Below are 24,861 nucleotides of genomic sequence, written 5' to 3' on the forward strand. Positions count from 1 at the left end.
ACTTGTTATTAATCCACAGCATGTCTTTGTCCTGTCTTCCTTTTCTCACCCCAACTAGTCACAGCAGATGCCCGCCGCTCCCTGAGCCTGGTTCTGCCAGAGGTTTCTTCCTGTTAAAAGGGAGTTTTTCCTTCCCACTGTCGCCAAAGCGCTTGCTCATAGGTGGTCCTATGATTGTTGGGTTTTTCCTCTGTATCTATTATTGTGCGATCTACTGTACAATATAAAGCGCCTTCAGGCGATTGTTGTGATTTGGCGCTATATAAATAAAATTTAATTTAATTAAAAGATTACAAAACAGAAGGCAGAGGTGAAGATAAACAATAACCTAACCTGGGGAAAATATTTTTTATTAAAAAAAAAAAAAACAAAAAAACCATGAAACCTGACATGGATACAAAGATACCTGGAACATGGAAACGTGGCACCAAAGACAACAGATGACCTGACACTGAACAAATTAGGACAGGACTTACAGTGGCTTGCAAAAGTATTCGGCCCCCTTTAACTTTCCCACATTTTGTCACATTACAGCCACAAACATGAATCAATTTTATTGGAATTCCACGTGAAAGACCAATACAAAGTGGTGTACACGTGAGAAGTGGAACAAAAATCATACATGATTCCAAACATTTTTTACAAATAAATAACTGAAAAGTGGGGTGTGCGCAATTATTCAGCCCCCTGAGTCAATACTTTGTAGAACCACCTTTTGCTGCAATTGGATTCCATTAAAATTGATTTGTGTCACGGCTGGGAAGGCGAGCCGTGTGGTGTGGAGGAAGGAGGACCCGAGATGCAAGCAGTGGATGAAAATGCTAGTGAAGTTTATTTACAAGGTGTAGTGGCAAACAAGCAGTGGGGCATGACAAATAACTGAAGACACCTAAACTGGGAAGAACTAAAATAACAGACCTGGGAGCATACGACAAAGGGCTGAGAGGCCGAGACGACGACCAGCAGGACACCGAGTAACACAGACTGACACGGAGGAACACAGACAAACCGGCAACAGGCAGGAGAACACACAGGGCTTAAATACACACACCAGTAATCAGGGGATGAGAGACAGGAGGGCAACACGGCTGGGAGGAATCAGAGCTGACGGGACAGGGGAAACGTAAAGTGAACACACTCACATCAGACAGAGACCTTCACAATAAAACAGGAAACTCAGACACGGGGAACCAAACAAGACACAGAACTAAACAGACAGATTCACAAACATACGGGGTGACACCATAGACAGAGACACAGACTCAGAGGCAGACCAAATATAAGACATAGAACTCAAACAATAATAATAATCATCATCATAATAATAATAAACTAGAAAATGATAATAAACTAAAAGCGCTAGGTCACCGACCCAGGACCATGACAATTTGTGTTTGTGGCAGTAATGTGACAAAATGTGGAAAAGAGGGACGAATACTTTTGCAAGCCACTTTAAGTACACAGAGAGATAATGAGGGGATGAGGAACAGCTGGGACAAGGGGAAACAAAACTAGACTCATTGCATATAGGACAAGGACTTTCCCAATAAAACAGACATCACAAGGGTAATCTAATAAACAAATGAACTTAGCAAACCTAAAGAACTTATAAACAAACATCGACATCCAAACAAACTAAAACTTAAAACGCTGGGTCAACAGACCCAGGAAAGTGACAGTAAAATCATTTATTATATACATTATACTTATTTTCTTAAATTGCTTATCTATTATCTGTATTTTAACTTGGGGGTCTAGGGGTGCTGCATGTTTATGATAACACACTGACAATATCAGGACAATTTTGGCCTTACTCTCAGTGAACAGCATGCCCATGCTAACTTAAACTAGACCAGCAAGCTAACCACATGTGTATTAAGTGTTACTTAAGAATAGGAACCAAACAAATTAACGGAACGAAATTAACTGTAACAGCAGTTTGCAAAACATTGTGACAGTTCTCAAGTGTTCCTACCTCAAATCCAGCACGTGTTGCTGTGTTTTTGTTGTTAAATGGACGAGGAGAGACCGTGGCTGGTGAGAGGATGCAGCATTTCGTCAGTGGAGCATAGAACGACGTCTCTGATTGGTCAACAAGTGAGTAAAGATGCATCTGATTGTTCGAAAGCCTCAACCAAAGAGCTGCTGGTCACGGCAAGATACAAACTCGCCGGAGCTCTGCGTGAACGGCACATCCGGGACCTTCAGCACTCAGGAGAGATTTATCTTGACGTATGTATTTACCTTTGATATCCATGATTTCACGCACGCTTCGAGGTAAAGTTGTATGTTTAACAAGCTAATTAATGTTAGCTAAATGGAATGGAAACAACACACAATCGATTTGAATAAAGTTAAAATGGTGCATGATGATAAATGGTAATAAATATACTTTAGCTTTATCTTCAGCAACAGATATTAGAAGTTAAATTTAGTTGTTTTTAAATTTCCACTGGAGTTAAAGGGCCTGCGGCCCTCTCTGCATCTGCAACTGCAGAGACAGTCAGTCTAAGCTCTTTTTAAGTGTAGGCTACTGCAACACGCATTTTATTTCAAGATATGTTTTCTGGGATTTAAATGATAATATTAATGTTTTCCTGTTTAGCACAAATCAATGACATTAGTGTTTCAGTAATGGTAGTAAAGTGCACAGTTTACAGTATTTGTCCGTGTATTGGCATGTTAAAATTATTCGTGAAGGTAATTTAATGTCACATTACATTTGCAAAGTGTTTGCACTGGTATATTAGTCTGATTAGCAAATGCATTGTGATTTAAGGCAGAAAAATACTATTTAAAATACCATGTAAAGAAAGTACTGGTTGGTTTTGTCTTGCTGACTTTTCGTCATTTTCTCATGAAGATGTGTACAGGTTGAGCAGATTGAGAGTGAAGAACATGTCAAAAAGAAGACTCAGACTTCGTCCTGAAGCAGAGGCTGCTCACTTTATTTTATCTGGAAGTGACAAGACTTGTTTAAAGGCCCAATGGATCAATGACTATAAAGGTATGTTATATGTTGTTCCTTATGGCTACTGCATGAATATTACCAGAGCTGCAACTAATGTTTATTATAATATTTAATAATATTGTCATGGCCCTGCGACCATGACTCGGTGACTTTGTGTTTATGTTCTTTATTGTTATTACTTTCATTATTATTCATGGCTGTTTTGGGATGGTTTGTGTTTGGGATTTTAGACACTGGGTTCTGGGTTTGTGCTCCCTCTGTTGGTCCCTGGTGTTAGTGTTCCCCTGTCTCATCAGGTTAATCAGGTCCAGCTGTGTCTCCCACCTGTGTGTGACTTCCCAGTGTCTCTCTGTGTATTTATAGTGTGTGTTTGCCTCTGTTCCTCGTCGCGTCGTCTGTGTTCATACCTGGTGTAATCCTCTGCGTGCTCTCCCTGCTGTTCTCCCTTCATGTTCAGGTTTCCCACTCCTCTGTGTAGTTTATCCCAGTTTAGTTTCGTCCTTAGTTCTGTTTGCCATCTCCACTTTGTGTTTGATATTATCAATAAATCACCCTCACACCTGAATAAGTGCTGCGTTTTGGGTCCTCCTTCCACTCTCCACACGGCCGCTGCCCCGGACCGTGACAAATATATAACAATTGCTTCAGTTTCCCTGAGGGAACCTCCCAAAGCTAGCTAGCTATCTATCTATCATCTAGATTAAAAAATGTTTTATATTTTCATGTATTTGAAATTTGTTGCCAACTATTTTAATAATTGTTTTTTTTATTATTAGCATTTATTTATTGTATCAACTCATTTGTTGCAGCCCTGAACGTAAGCATCTAGATCAGGGGTGCCCAATCCCGGTCCTCGAGAGCTGTGTGGAACAAGGATGCATCTAAAAGCTGCAGGACAGTAGCTCTCGAGGACCGGGATTGGGCACCCCTGATCTAGATGTTCCCCTCACAATTAAAACATTTTGTGATTGTTTGTTCTGCATATGTTTTGTCAGTGGCTGATCAGCTGCAGTAAACCTGATTTGGATTGTATTACTTAACGCTACTTATTGAACATCTTGTATTAGGACGTGGTGTATTTGCCTCTGAACCAATTGAAAAGGGATCCTTTGTGGTCGAGTACCGTGGGGAGCTTATCTCAGAACATGAACGGGACAAGCGGCAGAAAAAGTACACAGAAAAGCAAACTGCTTTCCTATTTGATTTTAAATGGAAAAATAGCACATGGTGGTAAGTAAAGGCATATACAATATCAGTTGTTCTTTACAACATTATGTTTTTAGTGAACAAAACATATGTTCTTTTCTTCACTTTTAGCATTGATGCCTCCCGTGAAGACGACTCACTTGGCCGGCTGGTTAATGATGACCACAAGTACCCAAACTGCAAGATGAAACAGCTGGCAGTCCAGGATAAACCTCATCTCTGCTTGTTTGCTATTGAAAATATCCAAGCGGAGAGTGAAATCACCTATGACTATGGAGAATCTATGTGGCCATGGCGAGCTCTGGTAAGTAAATCCTCTTCATAGATTGTGCAGTACAGGGAATGTTAAATATTAGTAGATGAAAAGATAGATATTATTCTAGTTATGAAGACCAGAGTAGATCAGTGCAGGGTTTTATTGACAAAATTTGATATTTTTGTCCTTTTACACATGTTTTTGTCCATTTAACCTGAAGCTGATCAGTTTACATGATTGGATTTCTGGGGAAATAGATGGCTTTACATCAGTGTTGGGTTTAGAGCTTTTATTGCCAACAGCAGGACAAGTTAGAAGTCAGGAACATGAACTCTACATGTGTTCAGTCGTCATGTCCTCATATTGTTTCAAGCTGTGAAGAACATGAGTGTGTTTCAGAATATATATATCTTTGCAGCAGTTACGATAATAATGTGCTGTTTGCACGATGAGCACTGCTGCTCTTTCTCAGCAAGAGCCTCCCCGAAATTGACCGTGCGCTTTGTGTTGTCCGTGCGCGCGTCTGTGCATTTCGTGGCGTCTGTGCAGAAATGACTCGCAAGACAAGGCTGCAAACTATTCTCACAGACTTCAAATGTGCACTTGAATCCAAGAAGATAGAAAAGGATCTCTCTCTGTCTCTCCCCCAGCTCTGCTGACTTGCCACTGAGAGAGTAACAACTGCCCCTCCCCCCTCTGCTCTGCAAACAGGTGGCTGTTTTTGCACCCCTCCCCCCTCTGCTCTGCAAACACGTGGCTGCTTTTGCACCCCTCCACTCACTTGCTCAGAGCCAGTGTGTGCAAAGTGGAGCAACATAACACTGACAGAGGTTCAGAGAAGGGAAAAAAAACAAAAAACGGAGCAGGCTGCCGTTGTTCACTTCAAGAAGGCGGCTCTATAGGCTGTTTTGTTTGCGACCGACACACAGTATAAATATATTCTCAATCACATTCACACCACTCTGTTATATCAGTTCCACTACATCAAGACTATTTTATGGTGGTGAGCTGTTTTATTGTCATGTATTTTGCATAGTAAGATAACCATGTCCTGCATTCAAAACCACTGAAAATGTCTATGGTGGTGCTGTACCTAATATTTTGCTCATTTGATCCAAAACCTATTTTTCCTTTATTTTGAAGGCTGAGGCTTAGATCCATTAGGTATTCACGAGAAAGGCATCATCACATGTCAGGATTACAGTATATCGAAAATATGTGATTATAATGGGAGTCAATGGGACCCAAAATGGTACGAGGAACACAGGAGGTAACACTTATGTGAATCTCCTTTGCTATATACCACACCATAGAGGGGATCATTGAATTTTAAAAATAATCCTAAAATGCACCTCATGGCCAAGTTTCATGCAACTAGTCTTTAAAATGATTGATATATTGAGAATCAAAAATCCAAAGGGTCCCTATTTTGACTTAAACCCTGCGAGGGTTTTAAAGCATCAATTTGGTCTTTATTCCAATTAAATTTAATATTTTTGTCCTTTTACACATGTTTTTGTCCATTTAACCTGAAGCTGATCAGTTTACATGATTGGATTTCTGGGGAAATAGATGGCTTTACATCAGTGTTGGGTTTAGAGCTTTTATTGCCAACAGCAGGACAAGTTAGAAGTCAGGAACATGAACTCTACATGTGTTCAGTCGTCATGTCCTCATATTGTTTCAAGCTGTGAAGAACATGAGTGTGTTTCAGAATATATATATCTTTGCAGCAGTTACGATAATAATGTGCTGTTTGCACGATGAGCACTGCTGCTCTTTCTCAGCAAGAGCCTCCCCGAAATTGACCGTGCGCTTTGTGTTGTCCGTGCGCGCGTCTGTGCATTTCGTGGCGTCTGTGCAGAAATGACTCGCAAGACAAGGCTGCAAACTATTCTCACAGACTTCAAATGTGCACTTGAATCCAAGAAGATAGAAAAGGATCTCTCTCTGTCTCTCTCCCCCAGCTCTGCTGACTTGCCACTGAGAGAGTAACAACTGCCCCTCCCCCTCTGCTCTGCAAACAGGTGGCTGTTTTTGCACCCCTCCCCCCTCTGCTCTGCAAACACGTGGCTGCTTTTGCACCCCTCCACTCACTTGCTCAGAGCCAGTGTGTGCAAAGTGGAGCAACATAACACTGACAGAGGTTCAGAGAAGGGAAAAAAAACAAAAAACGGAGCAGGCTGCCGTTGTTCACTTCAAGAAGGCGGCTCTATAGGCTGTTTTGTTTGCGACCGACACACAGTATAAATATATTCTCAATCACATTCACACCACTCTGTTATATCAGTTCCACTACATCAAGACTATTTTATGGTGGTGAGCTGTTTTATTGTCATGTATTTTGCATAGTAAGTTAACCATGTCCTGCATTCAAAACCACTGAAAATGTCTATGGTGGTGCTGTACCTAATATTTTGCTCATTTGATCCAAAACCTATTTTTCCTTTATTTTGAAGGCTGAGGCTTAGATCCATTAGGTATTCACGAGAAAGGCATCATCACATGTCAGGATTACAGTATATCGAAAATATGTGATTATAATGGGAGTCAATGGGACCCAAAATGGTACGAGGAACACAGGAGGTAACACTTATGTGAATCTCCTTTGCTATATACCACACCATAGAGGGGATCATTGAATTTTAAAAATAATCCTAAAATGCACCTCATGGCCAAGTTTCATGCAACTAGTCTTTAAAATGATTGATATATTGAGAATCAAAAATCCAAAGGGTCCCTATTTTGACTTAAACCCTGCGAGGGTTTTAAAGCATCAATTTGGTCTTTATTCCAATTAAATTTAATATTTTTGTCCTTTTACACATGTTTTTGTCCATTTAACCTGAAGCTGATCAGTTTACATGATTGGATTTCTGGGGAAATAGATGGCTTTACATCAGTGTTGGGTTTAGAGCTTTTATTGACAACAGCAGGACAAGTTGGAAGTCAGGAACATGAACTCTACATGTGTTCAGTCGTCATGTCCTCATATTGTTTCAAGCTGTGAAGAACATGAGTGTGTTTCAGAATACGTCCTCATATGGTTGGACCAACAACTCTAGTGTGTGTGTTACACTGTCCTCATATTGTTGGGTAGCAGAACTGTACTGTGTTAAGTTTCTATAGAATCTGGCATAAGGAAGTCAGATCCTTCTGTAATAATGTTCACTGAAACAAGTATGATCTGTAGTTAATGAGCTAGTCAGCATTTGTAGTACAGAATGTTTCTGACATTATATTGTTGTCTTTTGTTGCAGACACCAAGTGTTGAGACCCTGTCCCAACCTCCTACAGACCAAGAAGTGAGTGACAAATCCACTTCATTCCTCCAACAGGTTACGCATAAATTTTTGTATTTGGAATCAAGTATATGAGTCAGTTGGGCCTAGTGCATAAATGAAATGCACTTTGATTGTATTAAAACAATCAGTTTGAGTGAAAGTTTCCCAAAATCAACATTAGCATTAGGAGAAGGAAATTGGCTATACCAGTTGTTAGTCCAAACTTTCCCTTTAAAGCATCAATTTGGTCTTTATTCCAATTAAATTTAATATTTTTGTCCTTTTACACATGTTTTTGTCCATTTAACCTGAAGCTGATCAGTTTACATGATTGGATTTCTGGGGAAATAGATGGCTTTACATCAGTGTTGGGTTTAGAGCTTTTATTGACAACAGCAGGACAAGTTGGAAGTCAGGAACATGAACTCTACATGTGTTCAGTCGTCATGTCCTCATATTGTTTCAAGCTGTGAAGAACATGAGTGTGTTTCAGAATACGTCCTCATATGGTTGGACCAACAACTCTAGTGTGTGTGTTACACTGTCCTCATATTGTTGGGTAGCAGAACTGTACTGTGTTAAGTTTCTATAGAATCTGGCATAAGGAAGTCAGATCCTTCTGTAATAATGTTCACTGAAACAAGTATGATCTGTAGTTAATGAGCTAGTCAGCATTTGTAGTACAGAATGTTTCTGACATTATATTGTTGTCTTTTGTTGCAGACACCAAGTGTTGAGACCCTGTCCCAACCTCCTACAGACCAAGAAGTGAGTGACAAATCCACTTCATTCCTCCAACAGGTTACGCATAAATTTTTGTATTTGGAATCAAGTATATGAGTCAGTTGGGCCTAGTGCATAAATGAAATGCACTTTGATTGTATTAAAACAATCAGTTTGAGTGAAAGTTTCCCAAAATCAACATTAGCATTAGGAGAAGGAAATTGGCTATACCAGTTGTTAGTCCAAACTTTCCCTTTAAAGCATCAATTTGGTCTTTATTCCAATTAAATTTAATATTTTTGTCCTTTTACACATGTTTTTGTCCATTTAACCTGAAGCTGATCAGTTTACATGATTGGATTTCTGGGGAAATAGATGGCTTTACATCAGTGTTGGGTTTAGAGCTTTTATTGACAACAGCAGGACAAGTTAGAAGTCAGGAACATGAACTCTACATGTGTTCAGTCGTCATGTCCTCATATTGTTTCAAGCTGTGAAGAACATGAGTGTGTTTCAGAATACGTCCTCATATGGTTGGACCAACAACTCTAGTGTGTGTGTGTTACACTGTCCTCATATTGTTGGGTAGCAGAACTGTACTGTGTTAAGTTTCTATAGAATCTGGCATAAGGAAGTCAGATCCTTCTGTAATAATGTTCACTGAAACAAGTATGATCTGTAGTTAATGAGCTAGTCAGCATTTGTAGTACAGAATGTTTCTGACATTATATTGTTGTCTTTTGTTGCAGACACCAAGTGTTGAGACCCTGTCCCAACCTCCTACAGACCAAGAAGTGAGTGACAAATCCACTTCATTCCTCCAACAGGTTACGCATAAATTTTTGTATTTGGAATCAAGTATATGAGTCAGTTGGGCCTAGTGCATAAATGAAATGCACTTTGATTGTATTAAAACAATCAGTTTGAGTGAAAGTTTCCCAAAATCAACATTGGCATTAGGAGAAGGAAATTGGCTATACCAGTTGTTAGTCCAAACTTTCCCTTTAAAGCATCAATTTGGTCTTTATTCCAATTAAATTTAATATTTTTGTCCTTTTACACATGTTTTTGTCCATTTAACCTGAAGCTGATCAGTTTACATGATTGGATTTCTGGGGAAATAGATGGCTTTACATCAGTGTTGGGTTTAGAGCTTTTATTGACAACAGCAGGACAAGTTAGAAGTCAGGAACATGAACTCTACATGTGTTCAGTCGTCATGTCCTCATATTGTTTCAAGCTGTGAAGAACATGAGTGTGTTTCAGAATACGTCCTCATATGGTTGGACCAACAACTCTAGTGTGTGTGTTACACTGTCCTCATATTGTTGGGTAGCAGAACTGTACTGTGTTAAGTTTCTATAGAATCTGGCATAAGGAAGTCAGATCCTTCTGTAATAATGTTCACTGAAACAAGTATGATCTGTAGTTAATGAGCTAGTCAGCATTTGTAGTACAGAATGTTTCTGACATTATATTGTTGTCTTTTGTTGCAGACACCAAGTGTTGAGACCCTGTCCCAACCTCCTACAGACCAAGAAGTGAGTGACAAATCCACTTCATTCCTCCAACAGGTTACGCATAAATTTTTGTATTTGGAATCAAGTATATGAGTCAGTTGGGCCTAGTGCATAAATGAAATGCACTTTGATTGTATTAAAACAATCAGTTTGAGTGAAAGTTTCCCAAAATCAACATTAGCATTAGGAGAAGGAAATTGGCTATACCAGTTGTTAGTCCAAACTTTCCCTTTAAAGCATCAATTTGGTCTTTATTCCAATTAAATTTAATATTTTTGTCCTTTTACGCATGTTTTTGTCCATTTAACCTGAAGCTGATCAGTTTACATGATTGGATTTCTGGGGAAATAGATGGCTTTACATCAGTGTTGGGTTTAGAGCTTTTATTGACAACAGCAGGACAAGTTGGAAGTCAGGAACATGAACTCTACATGTGTTCAGTCGTCATGTCCTCATATTGTTTCAAGCTGTGAAGAACATGAGTGTGTTTCAGAATACGTCCTCATATGGTTGGACCAACAACTCTAGTGTGTGTGTGTTACACTGTCCTCATATTGTTGGGTAGCAGAACTGTACTGTGTTAAGTTTCTATAGAATCTGGCATAAGGAAGTCAGATCCTTCTGTAATAATGTTCACTGAAACAAGTATGATCTGTAGTTAATGAGCTAGTCAGCATTTGTAGTACAGAATGTTTCTGACATTATATTGTTGTCTTTTGTTGCAGACACCAAGTGTTGAGACCCTGTCCCAACCTCCTACAGACCAAGAAGTGAGTGACAAATCCACTTCATTCCTCCAACAGGTTACGCATAAATTTTTGTATTTGGAATCAAGTATATGAGTCAGTTGGGCCTAGTGCATAAATGAAATGCACTTTGATTGTATTAAAACAATCAGTTTGAGTGAAAGTTTCCCAAAATCAACATTAGCATTAGGAGAAGGAAATTGGCTATACCAGTTGTTAGTCCAAACTTTCCCTTTAAAGCATCAATTTGGTCTTTATTCCAATTAAATTTAATATTTTTGTCCTTTTACACATGTTTTTGTCCATTTAACCTGAAGCTGATCAGTTTACATGATTGGATTTCTGGGGAAATAGATGGCTTTACATCAGTGTTGGGTTTAGAGCTTTTATTGACAACAGCAGGACAAGTTGGAAGTCAGGAACATGAACTCTACATGTGTTCAGTCGTCATGTCCTCATATTGTTTCAAGCTGTGAAGAACATGAGTGTGTTTCAGAATACGTCCTCATATGGTTGGACCAACAACTCTAGTGTGTGTGTGTTACACTGTCCTCATATTGTTGGGTAGCAGAACTGTACTGTGTTAAGTTTCTATAGAATCTGGCATAAGGAAGTCAGATCCTTCTGTAATAATGTTCACTAAAACAAGTATGATCTGTAGTTAATGAGCTAGTCAGCATTTGTAGTACAGAATGTTTCTGACATTATATTGTTGTCTTTTGTTGCAGACACCAAGTGTTGAGACCCTGTCCCAACCTCCTACAGACCAAGAAGTGAGTGACAAATCCACTTCATTCCTCCAACAGGTTACGCATAAATTTTTGTATTTGGAATCAAGTATATGAGTCAGTTGGGCCTAGTGCATAAATGAAATGCACTTTGATTGTATTAAAACAATCAGTTTGAGTGAAAGTTTCCCAAAATCAACATTAGCATTAGGAGAAGGAAATTGGCTATACCAGTTGTTAGTCCAAACTTTCCCTTTAAAGCATCAATTTGGTCTTTATTCCAATTAAATTTAATATTTTTGTCCTTTTACGCATGTTTTTGTCCATTTAACCTGAAGCTGATCAGTTTACATGATTGGATTTCTGGGGAAATAGATGGCTTTACATCAGTGTTGGGTTTAGAGCTTTTATTGACAACAGCAGGACAAGTTGGAAGTCAGGAACATGAACTCTACATGTGTTCAGTCGTCATGTCCTCATATTGTTTCAAGCTGTGAAGAACATGAGTGTGTTTCAGAATACGTCCTCATATGGTTGGACCAACAACTCTAGTGTGTGTGTGTTACACTGTCCTCATATTGTTGGGTAGCAGAACTGTACTGTGTTAAGTTTCTATAGAATCTGGCATAAGGAAGTCAGATCCTTCTGTAATAATGTTCACTGAAACAAGTATGATCTGTAGTTAATGAGCTAGTCAGCATTTGTAGTACAGAATGTTTCTGACATTATATTGTTGTCTTTTGTTGCAGACACCAAGTGTTGAGACCCTGTCCCAACCTCCTACAGACCAAGAAGTGAGTGACAAATCCACTTCATTCCTCCAACAGGTTACGCATAAATTTTTGTATTTGGAATCAAGTATATGAGTCAGTTGGGCCTAGTGCATAAATGAAATGCACTTTGATTGTATTAAAACAATCAGTTTGAGTGAAAGTTTCCCAAAATCAACATTAGCATTAGGAGAAGGAAATTGGCTATACCAGTTGTTAGTCCAAACTTTCCCTTTAAAGCATCAATTTGGTCTTTATTCCAATTAAATTTAATATTTTTGTCCTTTTACACATGTTTTTGTCCATTTAACCTGAAGCTGATCAGTTTACATGATTGGATTTCTGGGGAAATAGATGGCTTTACATCAGTGTTGGGTTTAGAGCTTTTATTGACAACAGCAGGACAAGTTAGAAGTCAGGAACATGAACTCTACATGTGTTCAGTCGTCATGTCCTCATATTGTTTCAAGCTGTGAAGAACATGAGTGTGTTTCAGAATACGTCCTCATATGGTTGGACCAACAACTCTAGTGTGTGTGTTACACTGTCCTCATATTGTTGGGTAGCAGAACTGTACTGTGTTAAGTTTCTATAGAATCTGGCATAAGGAAGTCAGATCCTTCTGTAATAATGTTCACTGAAACAAGTATGATCTGTAGTTAATGAGCTAGTCAGCATTTGTAGTACAGAATGTTTCTGACATTATATTGTTGTCTTTTGTTGCAGACACCAAGTGTTGAGACCCTGTCCCAACCTCCTACAGACCAAGAAGTGAGTGACAAATCCACTTCATTCCTCCAACAGGTTACGCATAAATTTTTGTATTTGGAATCAAGTATATGAGTCAGTTGGGCCTAGTGCATAAATGAAATGCACTTTGATTGTATTAAAACAATCAGTTTGAGTGAAAGTTTCCCAAAATCAACATTAGCATTAGGAGAAGGAAATTGGCTATACCAGTTGTTAGTCCAAACTTTCCCTTTAAAGCATCAATTTGGTCTTTATTCCAATTAAATTTAATATTTTTGTCCTTTTACGCATGTTTTTGTCCATTTAACCTGAAGCTGATCAGTTTACATGATTGGATTTCTGGGGAAATAGATGGCTTTACATCAGTGTTGGGTTTAGAGCTTTTATTGACAACAGCAGGACAAGTTGGAAGTCAGGAACATGAACTCTACATGTGTTCAGTCGTCATGTCCTCATATTGTTTCAAGCTGTGAAGAACATGAGTGTGTTTCAGAATACGTCCTCATATGGTTGGACCAACAACTCTAGTGTGTGTGTGTTACACTGTCCTCATATTGTTGGGTAGCAGAACTGTACTGTGTTAAGTTTCTATAGAATCTGGCATAAGGAAGTCAGATCCTTCTGTAATAATGTTCACTGAAACAAGTATGATCTGTAGTTAATGAGCTAGTCAGCATTTGTAGTACAGAATGTTTCTGACATTATATTGTTGTCTTTTGTTGCAGACACCAAGTGTTGAGACCCTGTCCCAACCTCCTACAGACCAAGAAGTGAGTGACAAATCCACTTCATTCCTCCAACAGGTTACGCATAAATTTTTGTATTTGGAATCAAGTATATGAGTCAGTTGGGCCTAGTGCATAAATGAAATGCACTTTGATTGTATTAAAACAATCAGTTTGAGTGAAAGTTTCCCAAAATCAACATTAGCATTAGGAGAAGGAAATTGGCTATACCAGTTGTTAGTCCAAACTTTCCCTTTAAAGCATCAATTTGGTCTTTATTCCAATTAAATTTAATATTTTTGTCCTTTTACACATGTTTTTGTCCATTTAACCTGAAGCTGATCAGTTTACATGATTGGATTTCTGGGGAAATAGATGGCTTTACATCAGTGTTGGGTTTAGAGCTTTTATTGACAACAGCAGGACAAGTTGGAAGTCAGGAACATGAACTCTACATGTGTTCAGTCGTCATGTCCTCATATTGTTTCAAGCTGTGAAGAACATGAGTGTGTTTCAGAATACGTCCTCATATGGTTGGACCAACAACTCTAGTGTGTGTGTGTTACACTGTCCTCATATTGTTGGGTAGCAGAACTGTACTGTGTTAAGTTTCTATAGAATCTGGCATAAGGAAGTCAGATCCTTCTGTAATAATGTTCACTGAAACAAGTATGATCTGTAGTTAATGAGCTAGTCAGCATTTGTAGTACAGAATGTTTCTGACATTATATTGTTGTCTTTTGTTGCAGACACCAAGTGTTGAGACCCTGTCCCAACCTCCTACAGACCAAGAAGTGAGTGACAAATCCACTTCATTCCTCCAACAGGTTACGCATAAATTTTTGTATTTGGAATCAAGTATATGAGTCAGTTGGGCCTAGTGCATAAATGAAATGCACTTTGATTGTATTAAAACAATCAGTTTGAGTGAAAGTTTCCCAAAATCAACATTAGCATTAGGAGAAGGAAATTGGCTATACCAGTTGTTAGTCCAAACTTTCCCTTTAAAGCATCAATTTGGTCTTTATTCCAATTAAATTTAATATTTTTGTCCTTTTACACATGTTTTTGTCCATTTAACCTGAAGCTGATCAGTTTACATGATTGGATTTCTGGGGAAATAGATGGCTTTACATCAGTGTTGGGTTTAGAGCTTTTATTGACAACAGCAGGACAAGTTAGAAGTCAGGAACATGAACTCTACATGTGTTCAGTCGTCATGTCCTCATATTGTTTCAAGCTGTGAAGAACATGAGTGTGTTTCAGAATACGTCCTCATATGGTTGGACCAACAACTCTAGTGTGTGTGTGTTACACTGTCCTCATATTGTTGGGTAGCAGAACTGTACTGTGTTAAGTTTCTATAGAATCTGGCATAAGGAAGTCAGATCCTTCTGTCAATAATGTTCACTAATGTATCTGTGACATATATGTGAACTCAATGCAGCCTTTCATCTCAGCAAATATAATTAATGATTGACAGGGTTCACAAATTAATTTTCACCCAAGATTTTATGTCAAAATGACATGACACAAAGTGTGTGATATGTATGTTAAATCATTCTCACTATTAAGTTACAATGCATTGTTTTTCATTTCTTAACCTACTAGCAATGTTTTTTACAGTATACTGAATTGCATAATAATTTTGAGTTAGTTTTCAAATGAATTATAATTACAAACATTGAATTTGTTACGTTTCATGTAAGGCCAGACAAAAATCTCGAGTTCTCACCTTTCACCAGACAGCTACCTCAGAGCAGGTAAGCCAGCTGCCTTTTTCTTCTTCATTCAAATTGTTTATGCTATGTAATTATGCATATTTACTACATGAATGCATTTTCATCAAGTCATGGATTGCAGAATGTTCTGCTACTGGAGGGGGAATGACATTCTAGCTATTAATAAATACAAAGATGCTTTTTCTCCATTTTCGTTCAGATCTCTACTGATGAATTCTCAGATTGTACGGATTATGAAGATAAAGACTATTTCCCAGATTCATGTGGCAGTTCCTCTGACACAAGTCTCCATAGTGTGGACATGAAAATCACAGAATCTGTGGTTCCCCAAAATACGTTAAATGACATGGCATTGGAGACGGCTTCAGGACACAGTGGGAAGATCACCAGTTCAGAGAAACCTACAACATTTAATTTGTCACTGAGAAGTAGCAGTCACAGTACTTCGGTAACAAGCCGCAGTTTTGATTCATCAGGGGTCACATCACCTAAAAACAGCTCCATAAAAGTCCTACCTTTGCCAAACACGGAAAGACAAAGCAAGTACAACAAGAAGCAATACTGTCTATATTGTAAAAAGGCCATTGCTAAATTGGCAAGACACCTTGAATCTGCCCACGGTAATGTGCCGGAAGTTGCAAGCGCCTTCAGTTATGATAAAAGATCCTGCAAAAGAAGAGATTTGTTGCGCTCTATTAAGAAGAGGGGAAACTTTAACCATAATGCTACTGTGGCAACTTCTGGTGCTGGAGAAATGGTTGCTTGTCGAAGACCCACTACTGCAACAGGATCTGAGGACTACCGTCATTGTAAATTTTGTCAAGGACTATATGCAAGAAATTGCCTTTGGAGGCATGTGAGAAGGTGCCCTCAGAGGTTTAATGAGGAAGCTCCCTCTGGGCAAAGACGGATGCATCTGCAATTACCGAAACCTGATCAAGTTCATGAAGCTGTATGGAAGATTGCTTGTGAAATGAATCAGGATGACATTTCCTTTGTAGTAACGAGTGAAAGAGACATTCTTAGCCTTGGTGAGTCACTGTACAATGGCAGAAAACCAAATGAGAAAAGGAATGATTACATACGCCAAAAAATGAGAGAGATCGCAAGGTTATTGATAACCGCCAGAGCTATGACACCTTTGAAGAGCACAGAAGACCTTGTTATGCCTACTAACTTTCCCCATGTCATACAAGCAGTCAGAGCTGTTGCTGGTTATGAGCAGGAGAGCAACTCATATAAAACCCCATCCTTGGCTTTGAAATTGGGACACAGTTTGGCTAAAGTTGCAAGCATTGTGCAGTGTAAAGCCATCATTGCAAATCGCTATGATGTTGCAGAGTCAGCCAAGCAGTTTGCCACTCTGTATGAAAAAAAGTGGTCAGAGTCCATTTCAGCTGCTGCATTGGGCACACTTCAACAAGCCAAATGGAATAAACCACAGATTTTGCCATTTACACAGGATGTGTCACTGCTGCATACGTTTCTTGCTACCAAGTCCGCAATGTACATGAAGGACCTTGAGGAAAAACCCAACAGCACAACCTTCGGAAATCTTGCTCAAGTGACTTTGACGCAGGTAGTGCTATTTAACAGAAAAAGGCAAGGAGAAGTTTCAAAAATGGAGCTCCAGGTTTTTACATCCCGGAATCGCACAGAGTTGAATCCTGACATTATGATCGGCCTAACTGAGTTTGAAAGGAAACTTGCAAAGCACTTTGACAGAGTTGAGATTCGTGGTAAAAGATCAAGAATGGTACCTGTGCTTCTCACACCTGACATGATCACTGCAATGGAGCTCCTCGCAAAAGCCAGAAGTGAGTGTCAAGTCCACACAGAGAATGTGTACTTGTTTGCACGCCCAGGTGTCCTTTCCCATTACAGAGGCTCTGACTGCTTTCGCAAGTATGCAAATAAATGTGGTGCAAAGTACCCAGAGGCCCTTACCTCAACAAGATTGCGGAAACAAGTTGCCACTTTGTCCACAGTACTAAATCTAAAAGAAAATGAAATGGATCAACTTGCCACCTTTCTCGGACACGACATCCGTGTCCATCGAGAATTCTACCGGCTTCCAGAGAGTACCCTGCAGCTTGCAAAAGTCAGCAAACTGTTGATTGCAATGGAGAAAGGAAAACTGTCTGACCTGCAGGGGAAAGGGCTGGATGACATCGTGATCAATCCTGATGGTGAATTCTTTTTCTTTCTTTTTTTTTGAAACATAGTTATCTTTGAATATAACATTTGTGAATGTTCAGCAGATTCTAATATAAATATTTTGTCTTGATTATTTTTCCCCAACAAGATGAAGCAGTTACAAGTGATGATGATTCCAGTGGAGAAACCATCACTGACCCTCAACAACACAAAGGTATCTTGACTTGCCCAGTGTGTGATAATATCTTTAAGTTATGAGACTGGAGACAGTTAATAGGTTCATGTCATGTTAGATGGGCTTAAGGGACAGCAGTATATAAATTAGACAGAATGGTAGACACCATTCATTAATATGGTACTAAAAGATCTGGATACATTGAAGTCTGGCAAAATGCATAAATAAGCAATACAAAGGCAAATATTAAATATAAGGATTAGGAGGTCCACTTCTGTGAGATTAGGCACACAAGTTGAGAGGTAGTGCATGCAAGTAATGTGTTTCTAGGGAGATGCCTGAGTATTGATGAGTATTATTAGTAGATTATGTTCACATGTAAAATATTCATATCAAATGTAAAATTACACACTGCCCAATGCTGACTTTGCCTACAATGCAAACAAAAAATGCATTAATTCTCATATTTCACTGTTACTTTTCAAAGGCTCAAGGACCAAGAATTCTGGGAACCAAAGCCACACACTTTACTCAGCTTCCCTGGACAATATGGAGGGCGCTTCTGCCTCAACCACCCTGGACAATATGGAGGGCGCTTCTGCCTCAACCACCCTGGACAATATGGAGGGCGCTTCTGCCTCAACCACCCTGGACAATATGGAGGGCGCTTCTGCCTCAACCACCCTGGACAATATGGAGGGCGCATCTGCCTCAACCACCCTGGACAACATGGAGGGCGCTTCTGCCTCAACCACCCTGGACAATATGGAGGGCGCTTCTGCCTCAACCACCCTGGACAGCAAAAACATCAGCAACACTGCACCAGGAAAGGGTAAAGGTACCCATATACAAAATGTTTTAAGTGAATATACTTGTTATCAATGGACATGTTTATTCTTTTCAGGCATGACACTATTAAGAGCTTTTATCATAATCCGTTTCATCTTCTTTGATTCCCAGCAGAACACAGCACTTCAAATGGTTCATCCCAAGCATCCTTGAAGGAGCATTAAGCAATATCTTTTCACTGCTAGGTGTGCTGTTTTGCACTGCCTGTAAACCAAACCAAAGTCTATGGCTGGAGATCAACACAGAGAGAGGGATTGTGACTTCATGCTGTACTCCAGATGAAATTACACCTCTAATTATTCACATAGCCATTTTTAATTCCTTCAACCTAAGTATGATGAATTGTGCTTATTGCTCCTTTAAAGTGCTCCAGTAGAAAGCAAGGTTTAAGAACATTTTGTATTCACATTAGAAACTAGAATATTTTCTCTCTTATCTTACATTCGCATTAAGATATATATTTTTTTGTTTCCATTTATGACAGCTGGGAAGGCAAGGTGCAAGTGGACAGATGATGAAGTAAAGGCTGTTGAGCGGCACTTACTTCATTTCATAACAAGCTGCAAAGTACCTGGCAAAAAGGAATGTGACTCCTGCATCCAAGCAGAGCCGGCAGCTCTGAAAGGCAGAGACTGGGTTGCCATAAAGTATTACATCCACAACAGGATCGTAGCATTGAAAAGAAAGATGAATAAATAAAATTACAAAATGCAGGTTCAGGAATGCTGCATCAGTTAAAATTAACTTGATTTTCATTTTTATTTTTTTTTAATTTTTGACTTTGTCTGTTGGGTTAGTAATGACTAAGTTACTCAGTCCTTTCTCCTGGTTTTTGCCATCATAAGTTAATACTCAAGGGAGATAGTTTGTTACTCTCAGTTATTTCAGTATTGCAGGTCACTCAGTTATTTCAGTATTACAGGTCTCTGCATTGCATTGTTTATACCCATAAATCTGTTTATTATGGGTGCATTTTGTAATTAAAAAATAAGAAAGGCAGAAAATGTTCCATGTTTTTATTCACATAAACATTCACTGCAAAATTAATGCAATACAATATTAAGACTTAAAAAGTAGACTGACCACATTTTTGAGCTATGTCTCTTTTTAAGTCTCTATACAGCTCAGATTTACTGTGTTGTATTAACACATGAATGTCTGATATTTCTGTCAGAAGTTACCCGACTGGTGAGCATTACTATTGTGCATCCATGCCTATTATATTGTAATCTCAAAAGGAGCCAAGCTGAAAATACAGACCCTACCCTTACCTGGTCCTTATAAGTCATGTATACTTGAAAATTATGTGTGTATCCATGGGCTTCACAATTCACCTAAACATGAAATATCAGTGTGTGTGACCTTATGGTACTCATAAGTCACATAAACCTGACAGTGTCCTCATAAGTAGCAGTAAATTCAGGTTTGACCAAAATTTAACCCTAGCCAAAATCTCAACAGATGGGCGTGTTCCTGGAAGCATGGGTCAAATTTTTTGTGATTCCCATGCCTCTAGGACCTTCAGAAAGGCACGTTCCCATTTGTCACATTTTTGTCATAGGTACTGATATATCATGAAAACACGTATGTGTGTGTGTGTGTGTGTGTGTGTGTGTCTACAATGTTCTCGTTTTATTTACACATCCACTCTGTGTATATATACACACACATACGCTCGCTGTGTACATGTGTACAACTTGGCCAAGTCTACATTTAGTCTTACTTTAAGTTTCCATACATACATTTATATTCTTAAAATACAGATGTCCATATTTATATTCCATTTTACATGGTACATTCTTTAGACTGTACATTTGAACATTTTATTTTCCACTGCCTGTGACAAAGTTTTTGTTTTTTTTTAAATTTCATTTAAATTGATTTGATTTTTTGTTTTTTTTCTTAATTTTTGCTGCTCTTAACTTTATACTGTCCACTTTCTGCCATGACCAAGTAAATTTCCTACTTTTGGAACTAATAAAGGTTTATCTTATGTTATCTATAAACCAAAATGTATTCTAAATATTAGACTCATCAAAGTAGATTTTCACCTAATAGCTTTTTGTATCATGGCCATAGAATAACAGTTTTTTGAAAATCACCTTGTTGAAAAGTTTGAAATTAGTTGTTTGTCATGTTGCCTGATGGTTGGATGCAAGTAGACTGAAAGTGAGAGGACCCAAAAAAAAAAAAAAAAAAAAAACTTTGCAAGACATTAGGGAAGTCTGGAGAACTATTGGCTAGCTCATTGGTAGCAAAATATAAAGATAAGAGGGGAAGTTTCAGACTTTTGCACAGTACTGTTAAAGGGCAACAAATGAGGATCTTTACAAAAAAAACTTTTTTTATTTTTTTATTTCCAACACTTGAAATAAAAATGTCCAACACTCATTAAAATACAGCTAGCTCAGGTTTCGTTAGGTGATCCAACAGAAAGTTACAAAAAAGTAACAGTAGCAGTTTCCTTTTGTCTTAACTCCAAACATCACTCATCACAATAACATCTCATTAATTTATGGATACATTCAGTCTATTTGGCTTTCTTTGGTGAGGACACTAGTATTTACACCTTTCTTCTGTACTACCATTAAAACAACAGAGAATTTTAGAAACTTGTACAAGTTTTCGTTTCTTGCTAACCGTGGCAGTAAATGCAGGGATGTTTTAAGTTTTTACTTCCTTAGGTTATACTTCCTCATGAGACTTGCAGACACTTTAGTTGTTAGACTATAAGCTCTGCTTATCTTTCTGCCTCTGCTTTGTTGGGACGTCTCGATCTAAACCAGCTGAAAGAAAAAGGTGGAAACAAGTTAGAAAGGAGGAAAGCTTCTCATTTGATTTTGGTTACATTATAATTAATGCTGTAACTCATGTAAATACATTTGAAATGCCTCACCACTCAAAGATGACCAGTGTGCTGACAAGTATTATGATTCCCACAGTCTTCATTACAGTCATTTTCCCCCAGTGTTCATCACCTGCAATGCGACAGCACAGTCAACTCCTTGATGGAAAATGACTCCTCACAAATGCAATTCCTGTGTTTACCTTCAAACAGCAGCTGACTGCCTGCTGATATCTGGATGTCCAGATGATTCCCGCAGCTGCAGTAAAACAATTTGTCTCGATCGAGTTTGGTCACCTCAAAGCTGTAAACCTTTGTGTCAGCTTTGATCATCTCCAGTTTATCACCACTGGTCATGAACCAGACATAGCTGTCAACAGGAGGGTTTGCCTGGCAGGAACAGGTTAGAGTCACCATGCTGCCCACTGATACAGGACCAGTGGGACTGATCAGCCTGGGAGGATCTGGAAGAGATTTTGGAGTGAATAAAGGTGCACAAAGAGAGAAGAGGCTCTTTATTAAGGTTTTCTCTAAAAGATAAGGCCTTCAAGTCCTACATGAAACATTGAGAGTTTCTTCTGTCTCTGCTGTCTTGGTGTCTTTTCCTTGGTTCACAGGATATCTGGCAGAGCAGCTGATCTTCTTTCCATCATGTGTGTCTGACAGAGTGATGTTCTGCTGAATTTTAGTTGTAAAGCTTCCATCTGTGTTTTCCTCTATTTTGTTGTGAGAGTCTTGTTGGAGATTCCAGGTGAGTTGAGGAGGGGAGTGTGGACAGGGAGTGAGAGCTGAGCAGGTTATAGTGACAGACTCCTTCTCCTTCAGATCACCTGAGATTGTAATATTGGGCCTCCAAGGAGAATCTGTGGTTTCACAAGAGACACATCAAATTAATACAGGTATTATTTGGATTTTAGTACACAAGGCTGATAACCATTCAAATACAGTTGTGTACTTACAAGTGTGTAGTTTTTAAGCTTTGCGCTTTGAGGACTCATTGGCATAGAGGTGTAATCTCATTACATTATTTAATAATAATACATACTTGGGAACAATAATGTCTCAAAAAATAGCATTGTGCTCAGTGGAAAAATAAACCAATTCTGATAAATTTGAGGAAAAATACTTTAAAGCTACTCAGTGATGGTGGTTCAGTTCACGCCACTCTTTCAACTCACCCTGTAAATCTTTGTGATTGGATCTTCAGCAGTGATGATGTTATTGTGCTGACAAAAACTACGTTTTACTCAAGTACTCAAACCACCTTCATTTTCCTGTGGATTTTTTGAAAATACAAACCTATCAATGAGGAACGCCATCTGCATTGATACATCTTATACGCCTAGAATTGAAGCAAATAAGTACTTGTGCTCAGTCCCTGTGAAAACAATTTAGGCACACTAAAGTAATCCGATTGGTCCCAGATGACAGAGTTTTGCATTTCATATTAAATCTACTCTTAAATATATAATCGAGCTTCATTATTGCACCTCACATGCTCTGGAGAAAGTTCTGTGCTGAAACACACGAGTACATTTCTGCTGTCAGTTGTTGACGCTGGAATACAGTCACACCACCACAGTTATTACTTTTAAACTGCAACCTCTTTTATACAACTGAGATTTGATGATTATAACATTTCTGGGCTCATTTTAGGGCTGTAAAATGTGGATCATATTTCTTTCCAGCCAATCACGCACATTGGGACAGGGTACAACAAACACAAACACTCTTTGTGAAGTCGAGGTGGTGTCATCTAAATAAATAGACATATGTTCTGAATTTCCACATTTATATCTAGTTCTTTTCTTGGTTATGACTCCAGCACAGCATTTTCCCTCTCTCTACTCTAACTTTCAGCCCTGTGATTTATGATGATGATTTAAAGTTTTCTATAACAATATAAATAATATAATTTGTTATTTATTATAAACTCTCTTACCTCTAACTGTAATTTGAAGATGATCACAGTAAGCTGTCGCCTTGAATGGTTCACTCTCTACTCTGAAGAAGTATGTGTCTGTGTACTTGGTGGATAAATCAGAAAACAGAGTGGTGCAGTCTCTCTGACTCAGGTTCCCAGTAATTCTCATTGGATAGATGCTAACTGCTCCACTACTGTTGTAGATCACATTGTTTGGATCTATTAAAAGTCTACTGTCACTTTTAATCCACACTCCAGCAACTGCTCTTCTCCCATTAAAAGCCTTTTCTGGTTTAGCTCTAAAGTTACATGGGATTTGGAGACAAGATCCACTCAGTGCTTCCATCTGCTCTGGTGTAGTGACGAGTAAAGCTGAATCCTCAGGACAAGCAGCCAGAGCGCCTGTGAATTTAGGAATTTAGTGTCTAGATTAAAATAATGTGGAAAATATTAGCATGCATGCAGATGTTCAAATGTTGGAGTAATGTCTCTGAAATAAAAACAACTCACCTGAAAGAATGAAGATACTCAGTAACATGTTGGTTCTCAACATGTTCACACACAGTGCTGCCATGACACTCATCATCTGACGTTGCAAACACAACTCAGTCAACAGGTCGACAAATTCCTAGATTTACATATTTTATACATAGTGATATATTCAGGCATTTATATTTATCCACAGGATGAATATCATTGTCACATATAATATGATAATGTGTAAAATCTACTTACCCTGAAAGTCAAACCAACAAGGATCTCTTTTTTGGCTTAAAATGATAAGAAGTAAAAGTATCATACACGCACTTATACACACTCCACCTATCAAAAAGAGAAACAATAAGGTCTTGTAATATTTCTGCAAATGTGTAGCAACTTTGGGATTTCAGCTGCCAAAGGGAAATAATGAAAGAACGAATTTCCCTTTGTAAAATAAAAACCCATTTTGGGACTCAGTATGATGACCTGAAAGAATGTAATTCTGCATTAAAGCAATCAAAAAATCACAAAGCAGTCTTATAAGCTGTGCCTTCTTTATGTAGGGCACAATACATACATTTAAAAAAACAACAACTTTGTTTAAGCTGCACACCAACATAAGCAACCAGTGCATTATTAGCTAACCAGACAATTTCATCTTCCTGTCCTCGTGGTTTTCATTGTTTGTCATACAGTCACTGTGTCACCACAGTCAGTTTCTGCGTTGTTCTGATAAGAGCACAGCTACAAGTGCTAGAAATATCTTGCAATATGTCAACTCGTGTTTTTAGTCATTTATTTATGTTTCTTCTTTAAAATCAGTTCCAAAGATGCACAGTTTTTGCAGCTACATGTTAGCCTGATTGGTCAGTCTACATCACGCATGCCCTGAGATGAAGATCCATTTCATCTCATTAAAGAATGTTTTTTAGTGTCTCATTATGAAAGTCTGTGTAAAAATAAATGGTGAGGCCTTGTTTGGAGCAACAACACCAAATTATTTTTTAAAA

At 38.5% G+C, this 24,861-nt stretch overlaps 2 protein-coding genes across 2 annotated transcripts; one reads left to right on the top strand and one right to left on the bottom strand.

The window, feature by feature from the left end:
• The first annotated feature begins 2,188 nt into the window (after positions 1–2,188).
• LOC112435540 (uncharacterized) lies at positions 2,189–19,498 on the top strand. Its single transcript, XM_076888059.1, has 13 exons — positions 2,189–2,277; positions 2,864–3,007; positions 4,039–4,201; positions 4,289–4,481; positions 8,441–8,485; positions 12,931–12,975; positions 13,680–13,757; positions 14,429–14,473; positions 15,389–15,442; positions 15,621–17,610; positions 17,727–17,792; positions 18,241–18,591; positions 19,087–19,498. Exons 1-13 carry the CDS (start codon positions 2,235–2,237, stop codon positions 19,299–19,301), a joined length of 3,432 nt encoding a protein of 1,143 aa, XP_076744174.1. The 5' UTR covers positions 2,189–2,234; the 3' UTR covers positions 19,302–19,498.
• A 1,369-nt stretch (positions 19,499–20,867) lies between these two features.
• On the bottom strand, positions 20,868–24,188 carry LOC101477844 (myelin-associated glycoprotein). Its single transcript, XM_024799906.2, has 7 exons — positions 24,107–24,188; positions 23,882–23,957; positions 23,390–23,773; positions 22,005–22,310; positions 21,651–21,911; positions 21,499–21,580; positions 20,868–21,388 (listed from the first exon to the last, which is right to left on the bottom strand). The coding sequence occupies exons 2-7, from the start codon at positions 23,955–23,957 to the stop codon at positions 21,343–21,345; spliced, it is 1,155 nt and encodes a 384-aa protein (XP_024655674.1). The 5' UTR covers positions 24,107–24,188; the 3' UTR covers positions 20,868–21,342.
• Between the last annotated feature and the right edge of the window lie 673 nt (positions 24,189–24,861).

This window comes from Maylandia zebra, linkage group LG9 (assembly GCF_041146795.1).
Source record: "Maylandia zebra isolate NMK-2024a linkage group LG9, Mzebra_GT3a, whole genome shotgun sequence".
Classification (NCBI taxonomy): Eukaryota; Metazoa; Chordata; class Actinopteri; order Cichliformes; family Cichlidae; genus Maylandia; species Maylandia zebra.

Excerpts from the sequence above, each read along its gene's own strand:
- LOC112435540 (XM_076888059.1), top strand. The coding sequence starts at position 2,235 with ATGTATTTACCTTTGATATCCATGATTTCACGCACGCTTCGAG. Across the intron at positions 15,443-15,620 it reads AGACAGCTACCTCAGAGCAG|ATCTCTACTGATGAATTCTC; the intron begins GTAAGCCAGCTG and ends ATTTTCGTTCAG. Across the intron at positions 17,611-17,726 it reads CATCGTGATCAATCCTGATG|ATGAAGCAGTTACAAGTGAT; the intron begins GTGAATTCTTTT and ends TTCCCCAACAAG.
- LOC101477844 (XM_024799906.2), bottom strand. The coding sequence starts at position 23,957 with ATGATGAGTGTCATGGCAGCACTGTGTGTGAACATGTTGAGAACCAAC. Across the intron at positions 23,774-23,881 it reads GAGTATCTTCATTCTTTCAG|GCGCTCTGGCTGCTTGTCCT; the intron begins GTGAGTTGTTTT and ends CTAAATTCACAG. Across the intron at positions 21,389-21,498 it reads ACACTGGTCATCTTTGAGTG|CTGGTTTAGATCGAGACGTC; the intron begins GTGAGGCATTTC and ends TTTTTCTTTCAG.